Source organism: Mirounga leonina, unplaced genomic scaffold (genome assembly GCF_011800145.1).
Source record: "Mirounga leonina isolate KUSES-001 unplaced genomic scaffold, KU_Mleo_1.0 Mir_153, whole genome shotgun sequence".
NCBI classification, from domain to species: Eukaryota; Metazoa; Chordata; class Mammalia; order Carnivora; family Phocidae; genus Mirounga; species Mirounga leonina.
In genome coordinates this window covers 38,156,708-38,179,601 of record NW_023270387.1, presented here as the reverse complement: position 1 = coordinate 38,179,601, position 22,894 = coordinate 38,156,708, and the positions used below count along the sequence as shown (strand labels likewise).

The following is a 22,894-nucleotide window of genomic DNA, read 5'->3' as shown; positions in this document are numbered from 1 at the left end:
TAATGGTGAATTTAGTCTACATGCCTCAAAGGATGGTACTTTTAAAAGTGACCATTGTTATTATATCATTAAATAATGTATGTTTTTGCATGTCTATGGGCTAGTTGCTTAGAAAGTCTAAGATTGCTTGGTTCCTGACCTCAAGAACCTTACAGCTTAGAGGTAGAGATAACACATGTCCATATTTACAGATAATTAATGGCAAGCAAATGGGATATCCTTTTAGAGTTCAGAGGAGTAAGGGAAAAATTTGGGCTGAGATAGTGAGGAAATATCCTCCAGCAGGAGTAGGACTGGGGCTGGCCCTTGAAGAATGGATGTATTTTGAGACTGTATTTTGGGTGGTGGAAGTACCAGGAGCAAAATCACTGAAGCAAGAGAGCAAAAGGCAAATTCTGGGTTTAGAAAATGGGCCAATTGGTTGGGAGTCCCTGTGGAAAGCAAGGAACGGTAGGAGATGGTAAGCCTGGTGAGTTGAATACAGATTATAATAAGCCTTAAAGTCTTGGCCAAGGCATTTGGAATTTTTATTAACGCCAGTGAGAAATTATGGTTTTTGTTTGATTTGGGTTTTGTTTCTTATTTTTCATTCTTTACGTTACTTAAATTACCTAAGTTATATATGTTCTCTGAATCTAACAATACAAAATAATCCAATGTAAAATTAATAGCGTCTTCTCCATTCTTATCAATTTAATACAAAATAGGTGTTTTTCTTTCCATACTTTTTCTTTTGTTTGTACAAACATGTAAAGTATGTATTTGGGGGAAGTTGTATATTTTTTCCTTTTTAAAATTTTGTTGTTTTACTTAATAATTATCCTTCCTCATGAATATTCTTTCAAGTCATTACCTAATTCTGCATAATTTTTAATAGAATTTTGTTTCTATTACCATATATATCATAGTACATTGTACCTATACCTTAATTCTTCCAATCATTTCCTTATTGATGAACATTCAAGTTGTTTCTAGTTTTTTTGCTATTATAATACTGTAATAAATATCCTTGTACATACATCTTCAAATGTTATTATTTTTCTTTTGTTAAATTAAAAATCCTAGAAATGATTCTTGAGCCAAAGAGTATTATGTCCATTCAAATTTTTTAAATAAATACTAGCTAGCATATTACTTCCCAAAAGGTTATAGTAATTTCCATTCATGAACAGTCTATGGGGTACTCGTACTTTCACCAACATGGAATGTTATCAGTCTTTTGATTTTTACCAACTTGGACTGATAGCAGAATGGCTTGATTTGTTTTGCAATTCTCTGACTACTTGTAAGAGCATCTTTCCTATCCTTCTTAGTCTTTTCCATTTCCTTTTCTGTGAATTGCCTGTTTATAAATTTTGCCAATTCTTCTTTTGTGTCATTTCTCTTTTTCTTATGAATGTGTAGAAGTTTTTGTACATTAAGAATTATTAACCCTTGTTATATGTGTTGACAACTCTTTCCTACAATCTGTCTTTAATTTTATTTTTCATCCTATAGACCTTTTCAACTATTGTGTAATTGTATCCACGATTTTCCTCTTCTGAACATTTTTTCTTGCTTAATAAGATTTCCCTACTCTAAGCCCCCTCCCCTACTCTATGTCTGCTCTGAGGTTCTACAAATATATTTTCTCTTTACATCATCCGAAATTGAGGTTTTAGAAAAAAACACAAGACTGAATTACAGAGAGTGAAGCTCCATTATAAACATATTGAAAAATATTTCTCCCAAGTCTTTTCTGTCATTCTTGAATGTTGTTTATGGAAGCTTAAATACAATGTTCTCCGTTTCATCGACACAGTCTTAATTTTTCTCAGAAACAGGCACAAAGTTACCAAACTCAACTCAGTGGTAAAAAACAGTGCACAGAAGACAACAGCTCAGAAGATCCTCAGTTGATGTGTGACCTGGATCACAGTTGCAAAGGCAGTGAAAGAGATGAGTTCATTATTGAAAAACTAAAGTCAGCTGTGAGTGAAATAGCATTAAGCAGGAATAAGTTACAAGATGAAAATCAGAAGCTCTTACAAGAACTGAAGATGTACCAAAGACAGTGCCAGGTGATTCTTTATTTTACAACTGATACTGTCCATGAGTTGTAGAAATCATGACTGAACAGGTATATGGATTAGAAAGCTAACTTTCTATTCCATGTGTAAATTCATTTCCTAGTTCCTCTTAGTAATTCTCACTTGATGAGTAAATTCGGCAATCCCATAGATGCTATTCCCCACCAGAGTGAACGTGAGTTCTACAGCAGTATAGAATGATTCATTACCAGGATAGAACAGTGCTCACTTACAGACCCCGGGGCCTAACACCTGTGGCCCTCTGGCCCCATGCTGCCCTGTGTCCCTGCGATTCTCTCTGACCCTGTGCCTCCTTGACTTGCAGGATTCCTGGGTTGGAGATCCAGGAGATCAGTAAGGGTTCAACAATCTGATTACCTCAGTGAGAGGCACGGAGGTCACTCCCTGGGATTTATCACTGTTCACTTTACCATGATCATTTGCCAAGTAGCCTGGGGTTCGGGGTTTTTGTTCATTTGTTTGTTTTTAGGTAATCTCTACGTTGGCAAATGCGATTGCTGGTTTTTCTAAGCATTAATTTTCTTCTTAACCCAACAGTCTTGTCTGTCTCTTCCTTCCTCCCTCCCTTCCTCCTTCCTTCCTCCCCCCTCCCTCCCTTCCTTCCTTCCTCTCTCTCTTTCTTTTCTTTCTTTCTTTCTTTCTTTCTTTCTTTCTTTCTTTCTTTCTTTCTTTCTTTCTTTCTTTCTTTCTCTTTCTTGTTTACTTCTGCATCACTAAGAAAGTAATACAGCATACATCAAAATTGGTCATTACCAATTTCTTTACTAAATATATATTTCTTATTCATGGATATCCCAGTTAGTTGACACATTATATAGTTTTTTCCCCCGTTTTGGTCTTCTCCCACCTACAAGCATTCAGCCTTTTTCTACCAACTCAAACATGTCAGCTGGCCCATTCTCAGTCCCACTCTATCCCTTCCTCATGCTGAGATATACTTTGGAGGCCACTATCTGAGCAGACTTCCACTTCTTTAAGACATTCCTCAGGATCTTCTACCACTTAAACTCCCAGGGTCATTTTTTCGTCTTGCGCCAACTCCTCATCCTCCCATCCCGCCACGTTATATATGGGATTAGTTCTTTTATTTCTTTCTCTGCCAACATCTACTCCTCCATGTTCCTCTTTCTCCATGTCTGTAGGGGGCCAAACACAAGGCTCCCAGCTTCTCTGCTTCCATGGCGTTTCTAAGAGAAGGACACCTCCTCCATCCCCAAATCCAGCTTCATGTGGGGAGGGGGGTGTTATTCTAATACAAATCGGAATATAGATGTAAACAAACAAAGCAAGCTAAACCACAAATCCTAAGCGCTGAACAAGCCACAAATTGTCTAGAAATAGGGGAGGTACTAATGGTGTTTTCTCCAGCTTTGCTATAACGTAGGTAAGACTAGCCCTTACTCTTCTACTCGAGAGGCTGTCAGGTGGCTTCCGTGTGTTCAGTTTGCCCATCAGCCTACTTGGTCCCTTTGGAGGGGCTTGCAGCACCTCTGCTTCTGAGGAGATTTTTCTCTCAGGGGCTTCCTTTTCCATTTCCCTGGGCCTGGGACAACCGGTCATGCCTCTGGCGTTTATTTCAAGACATTCTGCAGCTGTCTTTGAACTGCCAGAGTCTGCACCAGGATCACAATCAATAAGTAAGTAGAGTGTGTTTGTGGGTCGTTCCCACATTTTCTGCCCTGGGCTTTAGGTCATCCAGCACAGACTGGAGTTGGTCCTCTTTGTCCTTTTTCAAGGTCTTTTTGGTTCTGGTCCCCAGAAATCTATTTTCTGTTCTGTTCTCTTTAGTTTGCCCTAAACATATTTCATGAGTGAGCCCAGTTATGAAGTCTGCTTGTATGCTTCGGTGAGGCTCAGCTTCTTCACTAACGTCAGTTCCTTTTAATCTCGCCAAAAGAATTTTGTTTGGACCTATTACAGAATCCAAGAACATCCTCTTTTATAGGCTGAGATTCAGCTTTTGCTTCTTTGGCTCACTTGTAAAATAGAAATGGCTACTCTTACCCTGTATTCTAGAAAGAGCCTCTGTTTCCCTCTCTTGGCAGCATGACTGACTTTCTCTGTCATGCTTTCCTAGACCAGCCCCATCTTTCTCCTTCTCAGAACTTTTTTATATTTTTCCAGGAAGGAAGTTGGAGAATCTGGTTAAAAGAAAGAATGTTGCAAATAGAGGAAGAGTGTACATTGAGAAACATTAATAAATTAACATTCCTAGTTCATAATCTCTTCCCTCTCTCCAAGTGAATGCCTTAAACGAATACTTCTCACACTGGCACTCCTATTGACAAGAAGAGAGAAAGTGCAACCAGAGAGTCTGAACGTGTAGCAGGAGGTTAGAGGCCTCAGACTACTTGAAGGCCAAGGCCTCCCTGTCCTTTAGCAATATCATTTAATTGATTTACACTCCTGACCCAAGTTCAACAGGATATGACTCATCCTCCCGCCCACATAAGGGCTTACATGCATGCACCCTGAGAAGGCTCCGTAGCTCGTCTGGGCTAAGGAAAGTCCATGTTATCCACCTTGACTTTTCCTGATATATACGTATATCAACATACATAATAATTTACTAATATTCCTGAATCTATACTAACAAAATAAAAACCCAGCTCCTCATAGAAGTCAATCAGTTGTGAAATATTCTTACTGTTATTTATACCAGAGGTTATAAAATAACAGTATTAGTTGCCCCTAATTGTTATGACTTTCCTTTAAATCAGTGATTCTCTAGTGGAGTGACTTTGCTCCCCAAGTGACACCTGGTAATGCTTGGATATATTTGTGGTTGTCACAACAGGGGAAAGGGATGCTATTGACATCTAGTGCGTAGAGGCCAGATATACTATTACGCATCCTATAATGCACAAGACAACCCCGCAACAAAGAATTATCCAGACCAAAGTATAGATAGTGCTGAGGTTGAGAAACCTTGCTTTAAGTTTTGAAATATTATTTTACTCATATTCTTCACCAGTTTTCTACTCTATTTTATGATGTTTTTCATAGTTAATGATACATTTTAATATGACTGTTATTTATTTTTATTTATATACCAATTTCTATGAGAAAATTTGCCAAAGTTATTTTTACAGATTTGTATTCACTAAACAAAAATAATTTAGTTATTCTTGGATCTAGAAACATTATTACATTTAAACTAAGAATCTCCATTTTATATTTTACAAAAGAATTACATGTATTAAAAAACAAACCAAATTATTCTGGAGTATGCTTGACACATAAAAATACGTTAAAGCTTTAATGAAAAGATCTTTAAGAAGTAGTTTGGTTCGGAAACTTCAAGGTAGCTAACAGATAAGATTTCTGTGCCCAAGGAAACACTACTTGTTTTTGATGCCTGTAGAAGACAAATGGTGAAAATAATGCTTTCATTTGGCCTTTTCCCTGTTTTATTTCCAAATGTGACCTTGTTTCATTCTCTTGCTTTAAAGCAAATACGGAATAAGAAGATACCAATTATTTACTATTTGGTAGCTGATTTGAAGGTTTAAAGGCGAATTTCTAACTAAACAGATGGGCCTTAAACTTGTTTTACAAAATTTGTATTTTACCAAATGGGAATCATTAGAGGTAAATAATCACTTAGCCAGTGCATATATTTAGAAAGAAGTTTCTCTTCTCTTTTTGCAAAGACCTGTCATGTGACAGTGCTCCACATCTTGCACATGAATTTAAAAAGACTACTATTTCAGTTTGAATTACTGTCACTTGTTGTATATAAAATTCTCTTTAGTTTACAACACACGTGAATGCCAGATGCATTTGGATTTTCACATGAATCACATCTTCTCACTTGTCTTTCCACAACTCTGAAATGTGTCAGTATACATATTAATCCCATTGCATATATTTATTTACTATGCTGTACTACACTCACATTTTTTAAATGTGCAGCATTTCCCATTGGAGGTTAATGACAAAAAGAAATTGTTCTGCATTTTTCTAAGAGCTGTGCCCCCCCAACACTGACCTTTTAGTGTGCTTGTTAGTGGGTTGTTAACATACTAGAACCATACTGTGCAGTGAAATATAATGCAAGCCACAAATATAATTTAAGTTTTTCTAGTAACCACATCAAAAGAAGACAGAAGACATGGGTGAAATTAGTACATAATAGTAATATATTTTACTCAATCCATCATATATCTAAAGTGTTATCATTTCAACATACAATCAATGTAAAAAGTTATTAATGAAATAATGAGATATTTTCCATTTCTTTTCATACTAAGTCCTCAAAATCTGGTGTGTATTTACACTTACAACATATCTCCCAATTTGGAAGCCAAGTAGTCACTGGAAATACTTGACCTGTGTTTAGATGTCATAAAATTTACAGTTTAAAAAAGTAGATTTACAGGGGCTCCTGGTTGGCTCAGTCGGTAGAGCATGCAACTCTCGATCTTGAGGTTGTGAATTTGAGCCCCGTGTTGGGGGTCGAGTTTTTAAAAAAAGGTAGATTTACGTACCTAAGTTGTTTCAAAGAAACTTGAGAGTGTTTTAGTCACTGAATCAGGTACCAAAGAGTCACTTTCCTAAATATTTGCATCCACAGTGACAAATAATTAATTTGGCTTTTATGCAAAAGCATGCCAATTTTAAAGCTACATCTAAGTTAAACAAATTCACTAATCTGTGTCAACTCAGTATTATTAACATTGAATTAATTCAAAGGGATATTGCATAGGTCAAAAAACAACTCTCAATTTATCTATATCAACAAAGCTTTTCTCATACTTTTATAGTCAATTTACATAATTCTGTCAATTATAATTAAAATCTTTTGCATATTCATTCATGTTAGAAAATGTGTCAAATCATTATTATTGATTTATATTATGAAAAGTTTCAATTTTGACATAAATTCTCTTACCAGGATAGCTAGATCACAAATAAGCTTTTTTTTCCTTAGTGACATGATATCTCCAAATATCAGTCTTATAGGTATTCTTTTCTAATAACAGTAAAGAAATAAACTATTATTATCACATTTTACAGAATTTTAATTAACCCTAGTCCATGGTGACTCTGCATTTCAAATTGGCCCGGAGCTAGGCCCTTTTTATACTCCCCTTCCCTGACTGAAGGAAGACCTAGTTGCCCACATGCAGCTTCACGTGGTGGCAAATTTGCAAGGCAGGGAGCCCAGATGGCGCCTTCTTCAATTGGCCAAAGTAATGGATGACATTCACATCAAGTCAACTTGTTTTTCTACTTGCAAATCTATTGTTTCACATTTCTTTTGTTTATTTTGAAATTTTAGGCTCATCTGAAAAATCCCCACTGTTTGAAACAGGGACTTTATCCAAACACACCTTTATCCAAACAAGTTTATTAAATCACCTATTGGAATATATTTATCCTCTTATTTCCAAGTCAGTCCAGGAACTTCTGGGGCTAAAGTATTACAGCGAGGGGGGCACCTGGGTGGCTCAGTTGGTTAAGCGACTGCCTTCGGCTCAGGTCATGATCCTGGAGTCCCTGGATCAAGTCCCGCATCGGGCTCCCTGCTCGGCAGGGAGTCTCCTTCTCCCTCTGACCCTCCCCCCTCTCATGTGCTCTCTCTCATTCTCTCTCTCTCAAATAAATAAATAAAATCTTAAAAAAAAAAAAAGTATTACAGCGAGGTCCTTCCCCAAACCCAGGTCTCTAGGTCTCCCGGAAAATGTATAAATTTAAGGCTTTGGTTAAAAAAAAAAAAAAGTTTCTCTGGGAACTCATATGTCCTATACTGTCTGCATAATTATATTTCTAGGCTCTGTGAATTTTGGGGTAAGAATTAATGAATCAGAAAACATATGCCCAGGGTGCCTGGGTGGCTCAGTCGTTAAGCGTCTGCCTTCAGCTCAGGTCATGATCCCAGGGTCCTGGGATCGAGTCCCACATCGGGCTCCCTCCTCGAGGAGAAGCCTGCTTCTCCCTCTTCCACTCCCACTGCTTGTGTTCCTGCTCTCGCTATCTCTGTCTCTGTCAAATAAATAAATAAAATCTTTAAAAAAAAAAAAGAAAAGAAAACATATGCCCAAAGCTTGTACATGAAATTTTATAGCAGTGTTATTCATAATGGCCAAAAAGAAGAAACATCAAATGTCCAGCAACTGATGAACTAATAAACAAAAATGTGGTATATTCATACAATTAAATATTATCCATCACCAAAAAGGAATAAAATATTGATCCATGCTGTAACATGGATGAACCTTGGAAGCATTATGCTGAGTGAAAGAAGCCAGTCGCAAAGACTATGACCAGAATGGGTAGTTCCATAGAGACAGAACGTACGTTCGTAGTTGCCAGAGACTAGGAGGATGGAAAATGGGAAGTGACTACTGATGGGTTTTCGGTTTATTTTGGTTGTGATGAAAATGTTCTGGAATTAGTAGTGATGCCTGCACAACTTCATGAACATACTAAGTCCACTGAATTACATACTGTAAATGGGTGAATATTATGGTACGTGGATTATATATAAATCTGTTATTGATATATACAGAGTTATTAAACAAATGATTTTTAAAGATGTCCGTAGTGTTTCCTACAGCCTTTATTAGCAGAGAAACCTCCTGCCCTCGTAACACTCCACCCTGTCTTTGCCAATAAACTACAGGGCTGTTTCACTAATGTTGCATGAAACAAATTATTTTTGCATTTTGAATGTTCCAAAAGACCTGGATTTGTCTTTTCTAAAATCTGCCACTTGTAAGCTCTGTGACTCTGGACCAAGTCTGGCCCTCAATTTCCTCATCTACTAAAAGTGGCAATGGATTTGATGACCTGGGTCAGGTACATTTAATAAATATTAGTTTCCCTGTATAAGTGAGTAGAAGAAACCTGGTGATTTGAAAGGACTCTGCCATAACCTCTCTCCCAGAGAATAGCCAAGTACTGCTGGAGAAAATCACTCATCGGGTCATGGTCACAAATCTCAAATGAGTACTCAACACTGCCAGGAATCCTCTTCTGTTGCTCCAATCAGCTAATTATCCATTTCATTGCAGGCCATTTCAAACCTTCTCCACTCTCAAAAATCACTCCCATGAGCACGCCTGGGTGACTCAGTCAGTTAAGCATCTGCCTTTGGCTCAGGTCATGATCCCAGGGTCCGGGATCGAGCCTGCATCAGGCTCCCACTTAGCAGGGAGTCTGCTTCTTCCTCTGCCCCTCTTCCCCCCACCCCACCCCCATGCACGCTCTCTCTCTCCCTCTCTCTCAAATAAATAAAATCTTTCAAAAAATCATTCCCTTGCCCCTATCTCCCCTTCTCCTTCTAGCGCCATCTTTTTACTTCACAAGGAAAATAGAAGCCAACAGAGAGCCGCTGTCTTATCTCTCCATATCCAGTTGCATATACTTGTCTACATTCCATCTTCCTTCCTTCTTTCCTTTTGCTTTAGGCAATTCTTCCACCTGGGCTTTGGGACCCACTCCACCTACCTTCCCAGGAACCAACACCATTACCGTTACTCCTCCTCTCTCCTGCCTGGACCCTTTCCAACAGCTTTTAAACTTGCTCAAGCCTCTTATCAACAAAATAAAACACTGGATTCACAGGATTGCTGGTGTTTCTAGTTGCCAGATAAAGTAGGGCTATTACTGGGCAACAGTGGAGCCGTAGACCACGGTTTATAACTCACTGTGTAGGCCAGCTTTGAAATTAGATTCTTCCTGGCTATTGTCTTTAAATTGGGCATTATTGGCATTAATCCAAATTTTACACATTAATATTTTTTACATACCTTTATGATTCTCTCAGATTCACATACAGTGTGCCCGGATTTGTGTGATTAATGATTACTCCTTATCACTAGACTGTAAGCCCACTGAGAACAGAGTCTATGTAACTTCAGTGTTGAGCACATAATGAGGACTCAGCAAATATTTGTTGAGTAAATGAATGAAGGAATGAAATTCTGTAAGACAGAGCCAACCAAGGACTCGACACCAGTTAATCTGGAATTAGGCTGGTTCATAGATGTTAAATGTTTTTAAATATATTGTAATCATGATATCCAAATGTGAGCACTGGACCTGTTTGATGTTTTTATGTAGGCCATGGAAGCAGGACTCTCAGAGGTGAAAAGTGAGTTACAGTCACGTGATGATCTCTTGAGAATTATAGAAATGGAACGATTGCAGCTGCACAGAGAATTATTAAAAATAGGAGAGTGCCAAAATACTCAAGAAAGTAAAAAAAGGTATATTCTTATTCTCAGCAGCCTGAGAGAAACGGTTCAAGACACGATGTCTGAGTATCTTAAGAGTTTTATATTTAAAACTAGAATTAAAAGTCTATTTGTTTTGTATTAACATGCTGTTAATTATTGGATAACATTTAGTATTAAAAATAAAATCCATGATTATTTCATCTTCAAAATGAGTATGTTTACTTACCTAGATAATTGTATCATATTCTGATTTATGGATACTTATGTATCACAGTGAGTCAGATATTTTCTTGGAACTTTTATTTTTCAGGATATTGTAAAAAAATAGTATAAAGCTGATATTTAATTGTATATATTGATAAATAAGATTTATTCCATATTTTCAAATGCTTTTATTTTGACTGTCTATAAACCTGTTACTAACTTTTTCACTTGTAAATGTTGTATTTCTTTTGGTCTCCATACTCACTACCTTGTCAGTTCCATTAAGGGTTTTGTTACAACAGGTTTTTTTCCTCCTTTAAAAATCAGACAGATACTGTGTATTCCAGAACCACAGGGAAATGGGACCGCTAAGGATTATGAAATATTTATGCTTGTGAGTAGAAAGTCTGACTGTTTGAACCATTCATTGATGTTCAGATTCTCATTGGAACTTGAATCCTTCTCAGATCTCAAGCCCAATGATAGGATTTTAAAAACTGACTAACCAAATGGTAAGGGATATTTTGTTGAAAGATGATTACCTTGTTTTAAAGGCAATGATTATTTCTTTAAGTTGTAGAACCTGCTCGAATTTTTTTGAGCTCTACACTTAAACAAATGGCAAATTTAGCTTCCTAAAAATGACCTATCTTATGTCTCACCAAGGACGGTAGAATGCCTATTAGCCAGTTAGCATTATAGAGTGCTCCATATGCAAGCTATAGATCATCATCAATGATGATTAATAAATCTGGGAAAATATGAGGCGCCAGTGTGGTGAGTTGGTGAGAAATGTCTTTGTACTAAGGATGTATATGCCTAAAAACATAAGAAATTTCCTAGAAAAGCAAACTTTTCACACACTGTGTAACTGGTTTTATGGAAGAGCATTGTAGTACTTTCTGTGGATCTGTCTCACAAGGCTAGTGCTGAATTCCAGACCTTGCCAACTTTCCTTCAAGACATGACTTCATCTAAAATCTCACAGTTATTCACATATTTGGTCAATACAATTCTGTTGTTGTGCCTAATGCCGTTCTTTATTTAAGTTGGTATTTGTTTTGGTCTCCAAACTGTAGCTTTCTTATTTGGAGGGTATTCCTCAGTTCTTCTATTCTGAGATCTGATGGAAAGACAGATAATTTATCTTTTCACAGCTTCCATTGTATTTCAGACTTTGGGCCTAGTCTTCTTAGCCTTCATCTTTCCCATTGAAGGTTTCTCATCCTTTTGGTTTGTTCTCAGAAATGAAGGTGATTCTAGCCTCTTTACTGGTTGGGTTTCTTTCCTTTGGACTCTGTTTCTTCTTTCCAGTTGTATTAAGGTGAAGCAGCCCAGGCTCCTAAGTGCAGTTTTATACACGTAGCATAGTAATGCTTTTATTCATTTTCAGAACCTTTCTCAATAATGGTAAGATTTTGTTAGCTTTTCCTTTTTCTTTAGCTACAGAAGCACTTTGGGCTGATACGTTCTGAGAGTTATTAAAAATAATTCCAACATTCCTTTCCTACATGACAAATGATAATTCCTTTATATATTATTATTAGCATGTTATATTAGCATAATTATTGTTTTCTCCTTTGAACTTGTCCACATTGACATTTGACATTTGTTCCAGTTGCTCAGTGAAATTTACGAGACCATCATGAGGTTGTTTTTGTTGTTGTTGTTCTTTTGTTTTTTTCCCAATCAGTTCAGCATTCCACTCCCTGAAATTGCTTAGGAAGAATTGAAAAATAGGAAATGTCATTTTTCACCCCTTTCAAATAAAAGCAAATAAGAAAAATTTAAGACTGATTCTGAAATAATGTTGGAGGAGAATATTGGATACAATGCTCACACTATATTACTGAGTAGGAAACAAAAGGGGACTGAAAAATAATGTGTACTATATATTCTAACTGTATAGGAAACATGTATTTATACACACATACATAGAAAAAAAGACAATTAATATACACAAAAATGCCAACAATGCTTTTTCCCCGATGATAACATTATAGCAGCATATACTCTGATACACTCTGTTTTCTACAGTTAACACATGTATTTGATAATCAGAAGAAAGGCAACCTGGTCTAGATACAAGTACCTCAAGATATCACTATAAATTTACACCTTTTAAAAGATCCCTTCATTTTCAATGTTTACATCAGTTATTTCTCTATCATTGCTCAGATTTTGTTTTGTGTGGTTTAAGTTTGTGATTTATGGAACCTTTTAAAAAGTTCTTTGGAAATCTGAACTTGTATTCACTTACAGGTAGGCACATTCCTCAAAACGCCAGACTTGACCAGATTAGTCAAGCAATAGAAAGCATGCTACTGTCCTTGCCTGGCTATCTTTATTTTCTGTTTTAATGATTTTTCATTTATCAGCTTTCCTGATCTAGAAGTGAACCTGCTTGTACTTCTCCAAACTTCCTGTAGAAATTGTACTTTTTATACTAGTTTCTGCTTTTCCCCTCTGGTATCCATATGTGATGGCAATTCCACTTTATAAATTAAGCAGCCAAAGAACAGATGTATTTGAGCTTTCTGTGGGTAGACTGTCAGATTTAGTCACTTTGGGTCACTTTTATGGAGTAGTTGCTCCCCTCAGACTTCTCCTAACATGGTTCCTTTCCATGGTACAAGCAAGTTAGATGTGTTTCCTTTTTTTTTTAAGGGGTTCCCAAGCTATCTTATTATAGGAAACAGTCTTCTTATATAAAAATCTTATCTACATATGCAAACCCAGTATTCTGCCAATTTTCAAGACATAATTGAAATTCCATATTAATTGTTACCTTTTTTTTTTCACTCAAACTGTTTGTACTCAGTTAAATATGTAAATACTTAGGGGATCTGAATGTATTAGAATTTGCAATCTGGAACTAGAAATGTTTCCAATAAACTAATAATCTATCTCTGCAACCTACAATAGTGTAAATTAACAATATAATCATGAGAGTTTACCAAGTCAAGGTTAATTTTTATTCACATTATTTAATTTGTAGACTTGAATCATCTTATTCACCTTCTACTAAAGAACCAGAAAGGAAAAGGAAAGAGCTGTTTTCAGTGACCCTAGATCAACCAAATCATGAAAAAGAATTGAACAAGGTATGGAAAATAATGGGCTTCATTCTTCCAGGCAGATCTGAAGTCCCTGAACACAAACGGAGGAAAAAAACCTTCCTTCTCATTCCCTTCTTTTCCCTTCTATATTTTCCCCTAAGATAATAACCTACCAGGCTGCTAATTCCGACATTCTTCTGCGTGATGCTGTAACAAACACAAACCTTAGGTCTTCATTGTGCCACTGGGAGACTGTGGCTTCATTGCAAGTAGCTTATGGCAAGAAGTGTGAGAGCCCAGACTCAGGCCTCCAACCATCTAGTAGGTACCTAAGCTCGGGGAAGTTGCTGTGCAAGTTGCTCAGGCTCCTCATTTCTAGAATGGGGGTGGGATCCTTAGCACTTGCCTCAAACAACTGTGATGAGGCTTTTATAAAGGGGATACCAATAACCCTGCTACTTAAATAGTACTCCCCATGGGCCAGGAGGGGCTCTCTGAGGGCCTAACAAATCTCAGCTCATTGATTCCTCACAACCACCCTATAAGGAAGGTACTAATATTATCTTTTTTTCCCATTTGACGACATTGAGGCACAGAGAAGTTGAGTAATTTCCCCCAATATTACACAGCTATTGGGCAGCAGAGGTCAGGTTCAGATCCAGGCAATCTGACTCCAGAGCTCATACTCTTCCCTTAAGTTAAAATCCATTTAAAAAATGCATGTAAAGAGCTTAGAACAGGGCCTGCCTAGCTCAGAGGAGGCACCTAGTGAGTGAAGGCTGCTACTGTTATTGGTTACCTTTTGTCCCTGAGCACCTAACCCATGCCAGGTAATCTGCCAGGAGCTAGGAACACAAGAATGAATAAGCCTGGGTCCTGTCCTAGAAAACCTGTGGTTTTCAACTCTCTACAAAAAGTATATTCTCTTCTCCCTCTAGCAAAATCCAGTAGGGGCTTCCTTTCCATGAGCTTATCATGGCTACTACCCACATCTCTGGTCTTTAGGTTTGAGGATCACACCTAAATATTCAATGCTATATGATCTAAACCGTTGGTAAAAGTAGGGACAACCTGGGCATGGCTTCGAATCATTATCTATCCCAGCACAGCGCCTGACATACAAAAGTGAAAATAAATATTTGGAGAACAAATGAATCAATATCAAGGTGAAGGTCTCCCATAATTGTATCGGCTCATAAATTCAGTGGCCATTTGTATAAATTCAACATATACTTATTGAGCATCTAGTAGGACTACAGCTATTCTGCTTGTTTCTGTAGGAAATGGAGTGATGCAAAAGACAAATCCTGTCTCCCACAGAGCTGTCAAGTAGCTTTAAATTAAGTGTAGAAAAGTTGTTATGAATTAATGATCATTTTCCTTTTATTTTTCACATGATCCCATGAAATTGATTTCACTGCTATTTAAACATATAACTTTAAAAAACTCTTTTGTTTGCTGGTATCCCCAATGAAGGCATTATGATACAAAGGTTGATTAAAGCCACCTGAAGTATAGTTACACCGTTCTTAACCTCATAGACTCAGTAACACTTTGAATAACAAGGAATCTACTGACATCGCACAGTTTCAATATGGAAGGAGAGAATACTAGGCACAAATTCTCTTCATAGGCTCTTGGAGACCTCTAGATAATGCACTGCTGTGCAGAAAAGGTAACAAATGAATTGTGTATAAATAGCTATAGCTCCCAGGAAGTGTTTTTGGAGAGCATTTTCGTTCTCTTGTAATAAAAGCAACAAGAACCATGTATTAGGAATCTTGCAAGTGTTTTATTTCTTTCTCTTTTTTCAGTGTAGAACTATTTTTGTCATGTACTTCGTGATAAAATTGACATTTTTAATAAAGCCAAAAGTCATTTAGAGATCGGTAAATTAATCTCATTTAGAGGGAAGCTTTGCAGTAGAGCATGTTGTTTTAATATCTAAATGCTCTGAAAGTAATAAAAACAGTTTACTCCTTTTTCATAATAGTATATTCATTTTTTTTTACATTTTGAAAGTTCCATTTTAAGGGAAACTGTTAACTACACAACAGGGATGCAATCAGCAAAATCCAAACTGGGATAAACCACAGAAGAACCCCGTTGTTTCATCAAATAAATTGTAAAGAAAAAAATCAGAGAAGACTGGAGACGAAAGGAGACTTGTAACACTGTCCTCAGGGTGAGGGTATTTTGTACTCCTCTCTCCCAGTCTTCCCTTTTGCTCCTAGGAGCTGGATAACTTGGGCCCAGTCCATTCCCTTCCCTGGGAGTCTTCTTTTTTTCTCTCTCTCTCTCATCTGTTCAATGATGGGGTTGGGGTTGGACCCTAAGGTCATGTCCAACTCTGAAACTTTTTTTTTTTTTTTAAGGGGCAGAGGGAGAGGCAGGGGGAGAGGGAGAAAGAGAATCTTAAGCAAGCTCCACGCCCAGTGCAGAGCCCAACATGGGGCTCGATCTCACGACCCTGAGGTCATGACCTGAGCCAAAATCAAGAGTCAGATGCTTAACCAACTGAGTCACCCAGGCGCCCCCCCCAACTCTGAAACTCTAAAAATATTAATAATAGGAATAGAAGCACATGAGGGGTTGGTGGTATAGAGTTGAGGACAGATCAGGTTTTCCTTCGGGACATGCATCCTTTCCACATTAGGTCATCCCACGCTAGCTTTTTCCACTGTGTGAACAACCTTCCAGAGTTTGGCTCATAGGGGTTACATAGCACGGTGGGTAAGGTCTTGGAATCAGACTGCCTATCGCCAGGAATGTGACTGTGAAAAGTTACGTACTTAACTTCTCATTCTGCAAAATAGAGAACTGTTGCTGGGATTAAATGAGATGATGTATGTAGACTACATAGAACACGCACAAACACACACAAAAGAGGAGCTTTATAAAGATATGAGCCAGTCCCCATATTTAGATCCCAATTCAGATAAACAAAAAACATTCATTATAGTCCTGATACATTTTTAAATTTGAATACTTCCTGGATATTTGATGATATTGAGGAATTGCTAATATTTTTAAGATCTTATATTGGTGTTCTGGCTACGTTAAAAAAGAAAGAGTGCCCTTATTCTTTTACAGATAGATCCTGAAATCTTTAAAGATTAAATGAAAAAAAAATCAATTTTAGAAGTAAGTGCCCTGAGGAAATTCATTTAAATCTCTTCATGGATGGGCTCCGTTAAACTCTCCAGCCTTATTTCTCACAACACGCCGCGTCCCAGACACCCGAGACTCGTCTTGCTTCACTGGGTGTGCATTCTTTCACCCCCAGAGTCTTCCCTGCACTCGTTGCCCTGGGTCCTTCTCCATCCCTGCCTTCCATCTGGCTTCCATTCGTCCTTCAGTATTTGTCTGATGTCCACCCCCCCCTCTGGGAAGCCCATCCTGACATCCCCAGGCTGGGTTAAACACCCCTCCCCCACATACCGCTGACGTGGATTGCTACTCTGTGTTGTAACTGTTGATTTTTGTTTCCCCCAATGGACTATGATTTTCTTGAGATTGCTGACTATTCACTTTATCTTCAAATCTCAAGAATTAGAGACAGTGAATGATTTCTAGAAAGGTGGTAAGAGGCCGGATCAAGACAGTAGTAGTAGAAATGGAGAGCAGAGGAGAGATTTAGAAGACGTTGAAGTGCAAGGGACAGAATTTGCTGCCTGACTGCATTTGGCACAACAAGGGTAGGGAGGAGCCCAAGGTGATCCAGAGGTTGCTGACAGGGAAGGCCTAACCTGGTTAAGAACAAGAGACTCCACAGGAGGGAGGTGATGCATTTTCAGACACACATTAAGTTTGAAATTTATTATAACATGATTCTGAAAAACATACTGTTTAGTCATAAACAGTACACACAAGTTAGTCAAAAAGGCACTGAATTTAAAGCTAAGAGTCCTAGGTGCTAGTCCCAGCTCTGCCAGTTAATAGCTTTATGACCTTGAGCAAGTCACTTAACCTTTCTCGGCCAGTTTTTTCTCCCTAAAAACATGCTTGGTCCGTCCGCCTCTGGTTAGTGGGTCTAAGGCTTTTCCACCACGCATTCTGCAGTGGTCGTTTGACGGGTATGAAGTTCCAGCACAGTGTCTATAGTTGACACTTAAAATTTTAAGAGGGTAGATCCCATGTTAAGTGTTCTTACCACACACACACACAAATGTAAAGCAAAAAAAGGAACACAAGAAACTTTTGGAGGTAATGGGTATGATTATTATATTGATTGTGGTGATAGTAACATGAGTGTATGTCCAAATTCACCAAACTGTCTACGATAATTATGTGCAGTTTTTGTATACTAATTATCCCTCAGTTATGCTGGGAGGTAAGTGCTTGATAATATTTTCTTCACCTTCCTGTCAAAGTAGTTATCAAAGTAGCATCAGTAGTAAGTGACGATTTGCATCCAATAGAAAATAGAAGTGAGAAATGGAATTTTAAATTTGAAAGGAAAAAAGTTAAATGAGTCATTTATTGTAAGTATCTGTTTTTAATTCAGCACTGATCGGAAAAGGAGGGTAAAGTGGGGCCTGCCAAAGGACAGGAAGACTGAACACAAGCTTTAAGCTGCTTGATAAATAAAAAGATTTGTTAATATTTGCCGGAATGTCTCTGCTGCAGATAAGAAGCCAACTCTATCAGGAGGAAGAGTACCATGGCTCTGAGCAGGAAAGAATGAGGAACGAAATCTCTGACCTAACAGAGGAGCTTCATCAGAAGGAGATCACTATAGCAACTATCATGAAGAAAGCTGCCCTTCTGGAAAGACAGTTAAAAATGGAGTTAGAAATAAAAGAAAAAATGTTAGCAAAACAACAGGTACGCAAGCGGGCAGGACCACCCTTGTCCGGGTCACTGTCTTGCCCAGTGCAGACCGTGGTTTTCCTCGATGACCAGCAAAGCACTGCATTTCTCAGTGTTCAGTCTGAGACTAGCCTCACAGAAATGCTTGCTGGAGCCACATAAAGCCTTTACAAAATAATGCAAAGTGTCATCAAAACAGAACGAGGGCAAAAGTGACGACACAAGATAATTGCATTAAATCTCATCCTAACATTTCCTTGTGAACCATATTTTGATCACCTCCCACAGTATGCTCTAGTCAAAGATTTCTTCTTGAATTGGTGTCCTGTAGTTCCACTAATATTTTTGTCTTAAAAAAAAAAAGCCTCTATTCCAGCTTTTTGTGGATACTTCTCACCCCAATTTTATGTATGTATTTTGGGATTTTTTTTTTAAGATTTTATTTATTTGAGAGAGAGAGAGCATGAGAGCAGGTTGAGGGGCAGAGGGAGAAGCAGGCTCCCCGCTGAGCAAGGAGCCTGATATGGGGCTCCATCCCAAAACTCCAGGATCATGACCTGAGCAGAAAACAGATGCTTAACCGACTGAGCCACCCAGGCACCCCATATCTTGGGGTTTTAAAAAAGGATGTTGAAGCATGAAAATTAGTCCATATTTACTGAACATTGACTCAATGCACAGCATGGTTCATGGTAAAAAAACAGCAATTATACCATTCTGCTGTTAAAATCCTGCAAGTAACTTCAAAGTCCTCCCTCCCTTCCTTTTTTCCTCCTTCCTCCCTTCCTTTCTTCCTATTTCTTTTGAAATTCCCTCAGTCCCTTACTCATCATCAAATTGGTGACCTGTTATTAAAAGCATAGGGGTTATCTGTTTTTGTTTTTTTTTTTTCTCTCCAAATCGAGAGGCTTTGAGAGCACCATTCTATAACTTTCTAGGCATTTGAGGGTCACTTCACCAAAAAGATGGCTATTTAAACCCTGTGTATTATAAAAACGAGAGTCAGCCTTTGTCCAATTATAAACCTTAAACTGTGATTAATTTGTACAGTACACAGGAACACAGCATAGATGGGATAATATCATAGGCTGTACCTGTGTAGGAAAAGAGACTTTTTAAAATATTTTATTTATTATTTATTTGACAGAGAGGGAGACAGCAAGAGAGGGAACCCAAGCAGGGGGAGTGGGAGAGGGAGAAGCAGGCTTCCCGCCGAGCAGGGAGCCCGATGCGGGGCTCGATTCCAAGACCCTGGGATCATGACCTGAGCCAAAGGCAGACACTTAACCACTCACCCACCCCGGCACCCCTGAGAAAAGATATTGAGAGGTGTTAGCAATGATCTGCGGAGTTGGATTATGGATGATTCTTATTTTCATCTTTATATTTTTCTATGTTTTTAGATTTTTGTTAAGGAGAATATATTTTATAATCTATGAAAGTAAGTCATTTCAAGGGAAGTGTTTTATATAGAAATGAAGCCTATATGATAAAAGAGCAGATACTATGTCTAAGTACTGTCAAATAGAAGAAATCAGGGAAAAATAAATACATTAGACGAAATGAAATAGTCACCAAAAAGAAAGAGGGTAGCTTGGCAGACATATTAGAAAGAACAAAATTAAATATAAAAGTTACATTTGCATATTGTAAAAATTAATTAGGTAGTGAATAACTCCATGGGCAGTGTTATTGGAGCGTTTTTTTTAAATTGTGATTTTTCAGGGCGCCTGGGTGGCTCAGTCCTTAAGCCTTTGCCTTCGGCTCAGGTCATGATCCCAGGGTCCTGGGATCTAGCCCCACATCGGGCTCCCCGCTCAACAGGAAGCCTGCTTCTCCCTCTCCCACTCCCACTGCTTGTGTTCCGTCTCTCACTGTGTCTCTCTCTGTCAAATAAATAAATAAAATTTTTAAAAAATAAAAATAAGTTGTGATTTTTCTGGTGCTTATTTGCATACAGTAGAAAATAGAAGTGAGAAATGGAATTTTAGAATTGGAAAGAAAAAAGTAAATGAGTCGTTATTGTCAATATGTATTTTTAATTTAGCACTGATCAGGAAAGGAGGGTTAAGTGAGGGCTGCCAAAGAGAGAACTGAATGCAAATACTGATTTAGGATGATCTGCCTAATCAGTGTTTCTCTTCACTACACTTAGAAAACATTTAGGTTAATAATATTAATTTTAATACAATTGTGAGCTCTTATTATGTATTTTACACTCACTTTTACCTACCGATCTGCTTTCAGGTCTCAGATATGAGATACAAAGCTGTCCGAACGGAAAACACACACCTGAAAGGAATGATGGGAGATTTAGACCCCGGACGGTACATGGTAATAACGCTGAAATCATTCAGTAAATCGAACCGAGAGATTACAGAGTTAGTCAGGATTTACCCAGACCTTATTTACTAAGCATTTCCTGTGTGTCAGGCAGGCAGGGGTTGGGCGGCAAATTATCTTGCACTTGGATTAAACTTAATTTTTATCCTCAGCCTGGAACATTTGAATTTCGAGTTTTCTCCTTTGCTCTTTTCTTGGATTGGCCTAAATTCTGATTGTTTCCTCCAACATGCTACGTGCTTGCTTTTGCTCCTGCTGTTATCTCTGAAATCCTGCATCTTACATAGCCTGACTCACATGTCAGCCTTACCCTTGATGAAGCCACCCCTGAAACCCCAGTCAGAGTGAACTGGTCCATCCACACTTGGTTTGTATTTTGGTCTCACTTGTTTGGTAGCCTGTCACTTCCCGACTGGATGGTGAACAGGGACCACGTTTTATTCATGTTTGTCGCACCAGCACCTCAAAATGTCAGGGGTATAGTAGGTATTCACTGGATGTTGATTGAATATAAGGGAGGATGAACAAATGAATGACTGAGGATTGACCTTGTGGTTTGAACCAGTGGCTCTATAGATTAACACAGGGCAGCTAAAACAGGCTCTGTGCCTTTCATTTCCCTTGTTCAATATAGCCCTTGAAGGTGGTTTTTTATATGTAAATAGAACTTTTATTTATCAAACTAAGGAAATACCCCATTGTTACTTCTTTAGCATTTATTTGCTCTGAGAGAAAATTCTAAAATAAAATAATGTCCCTGCCATTGAGAGAATGGAGTGGATAAAAGATGAGCATGGGTGGCCAGTTCAGTTTCCTCAGCTATGACGTGAGGAAGTTGGAGTAGGGGTTCTCCATGATGCTGTATTTCTGTGAGAGTAGGTTCTCGTTCCCATAATGGTAAGTGTTCTAGCATCAGAGAGTTAGAAGCATTCTTCAAGCATTCTGCCTTCTTTGGCCCTGGTGACAGATTCTGTGATCAGAGGACAGATGGATAAAAAGGAAAGTATATATGGTTTCCCTATCTGTTACATAAAATCTGTGTGACATTTAGGACTCTTATTTCTAAAGGCTTGACACACAAAAATTTAAATTGGGTCCTGCCCCCATGAGTATCTTTTTTTTCCTTCTCACAAAATGATTTTTGTGTTATTTTTCTTTTTATTTCAAACTAAATGTTTTTCGGTGTGAATTCTGCGTCATCACAGCCCACACTGAGCCTGCTTCACACTGGCTTGGATAGGCATTTGGCTTTCTTCATTGATTTGTTTTTTTCAAGAAATAAAACACATAAAGATATGTAAAGAAGCTAATTATCCCACTGCTATCTCCAATCCCAGGTTGGACTCCAGAGATATCCAGTGCTAACAAACTAGTGTGTAGCCTTCTATAACTTTTTTCTGGCTCGTGCACACATATAGAAGGGATGAGCTGAGTGTCCCTTTATGGAAATAGGTGTATAATAAGTACATTATTCTCAACTGCTTTTTAACTATATATCATGGACATCTCTAGAAGACAGGAGGAAAACATCTTTTTTTCCCTCATTTCTTAGGAAAATCAATATATACTTATGTAGAATATAGAATTTTTAATAAATTGCATCACAACTAATACTAGTGATTTTCATGCAGTCTCTTTTTTCTTGCTTTTCCCTTTCTCCTTTGCTCTGTTTCTCTACCCACCTCATACCCCATCTACCAGATAACACAGGTTAACTATTCAGTATGTGTCATTTTGTACTTTTTCATATCTATGAACTCGTGTGTGTGTGTGTGTGTGTGTGTGTGTGAATATATATACACATAGGTATGTAGTCATATACCTATTTTGGGGTTTTAACTTTTTTAAAAATTGGTTACATTATACACACTTTTCTGTGTTTTGTTTTTGTTCACTCAGCAATATCCTTTGCAAATCCTTACAAATCAACTTGTTTAGGTCTATTTCATTTTGTATAATGGCTTAATAATAACCCATGATGTAAATGTATCAAAATTTATTCAACTGTTTTTCAGAACCAATTCGTTTGAAATTAATTCAACTCTTTCTAGATTTTTGCACAAATAAATAATACTGTAAAAAACATCCTCATACATCTATCTTGGAACAGCTTCCTAAGAATGGAATTACTGGGGGCATCTAGGTAGCTCAGTCGGTTAAGCGTCCAACTCTTGATTTGGGCTCAGGTCATGATTTTTTT

General features: G+C 37.8%; 1 protein-coding gene across 5 annotated transcripts in view; it reads left to right on the top strand.

The window, feature by feature from the left end:
• The window catches only part of DEUP1 (deuterosome assembly protein 1), a 106,501-nt gene that overhangs the window by 58,485 nt on the left and 25,122 nt on the right, over positions 1-22,894 (top strand). For 4 of the 5 annotated variants that reach the window (XM_035009390.1, XM_035009393.1, XM_035009392.1 and 1 more), the window contains 5 exons: positions 1,818-2,060; positions 10,161-10,306; positions 13,479-13,584; positions 18,169-18,366; positions 20,599-20,685. In XM_035009390.1, coding sequence (XP_034865281.1) covers positions 1,818-2,060; positions 10,161-10,306; positions 13,479-13,584; positions 18,169-18,366; positions 20,599-20,685 — 780 coding nt within the window. The remainder of the gene's footprint in view (positions 1-1,817; positions 2,061-10,160; positions 10,307-13,478; positions 13,585-18,168; positions 18,367-20,598; positions 20,686-22,894) is intronic. The other variant, XM_035009394.1, reaches the window with a different exon arrangement.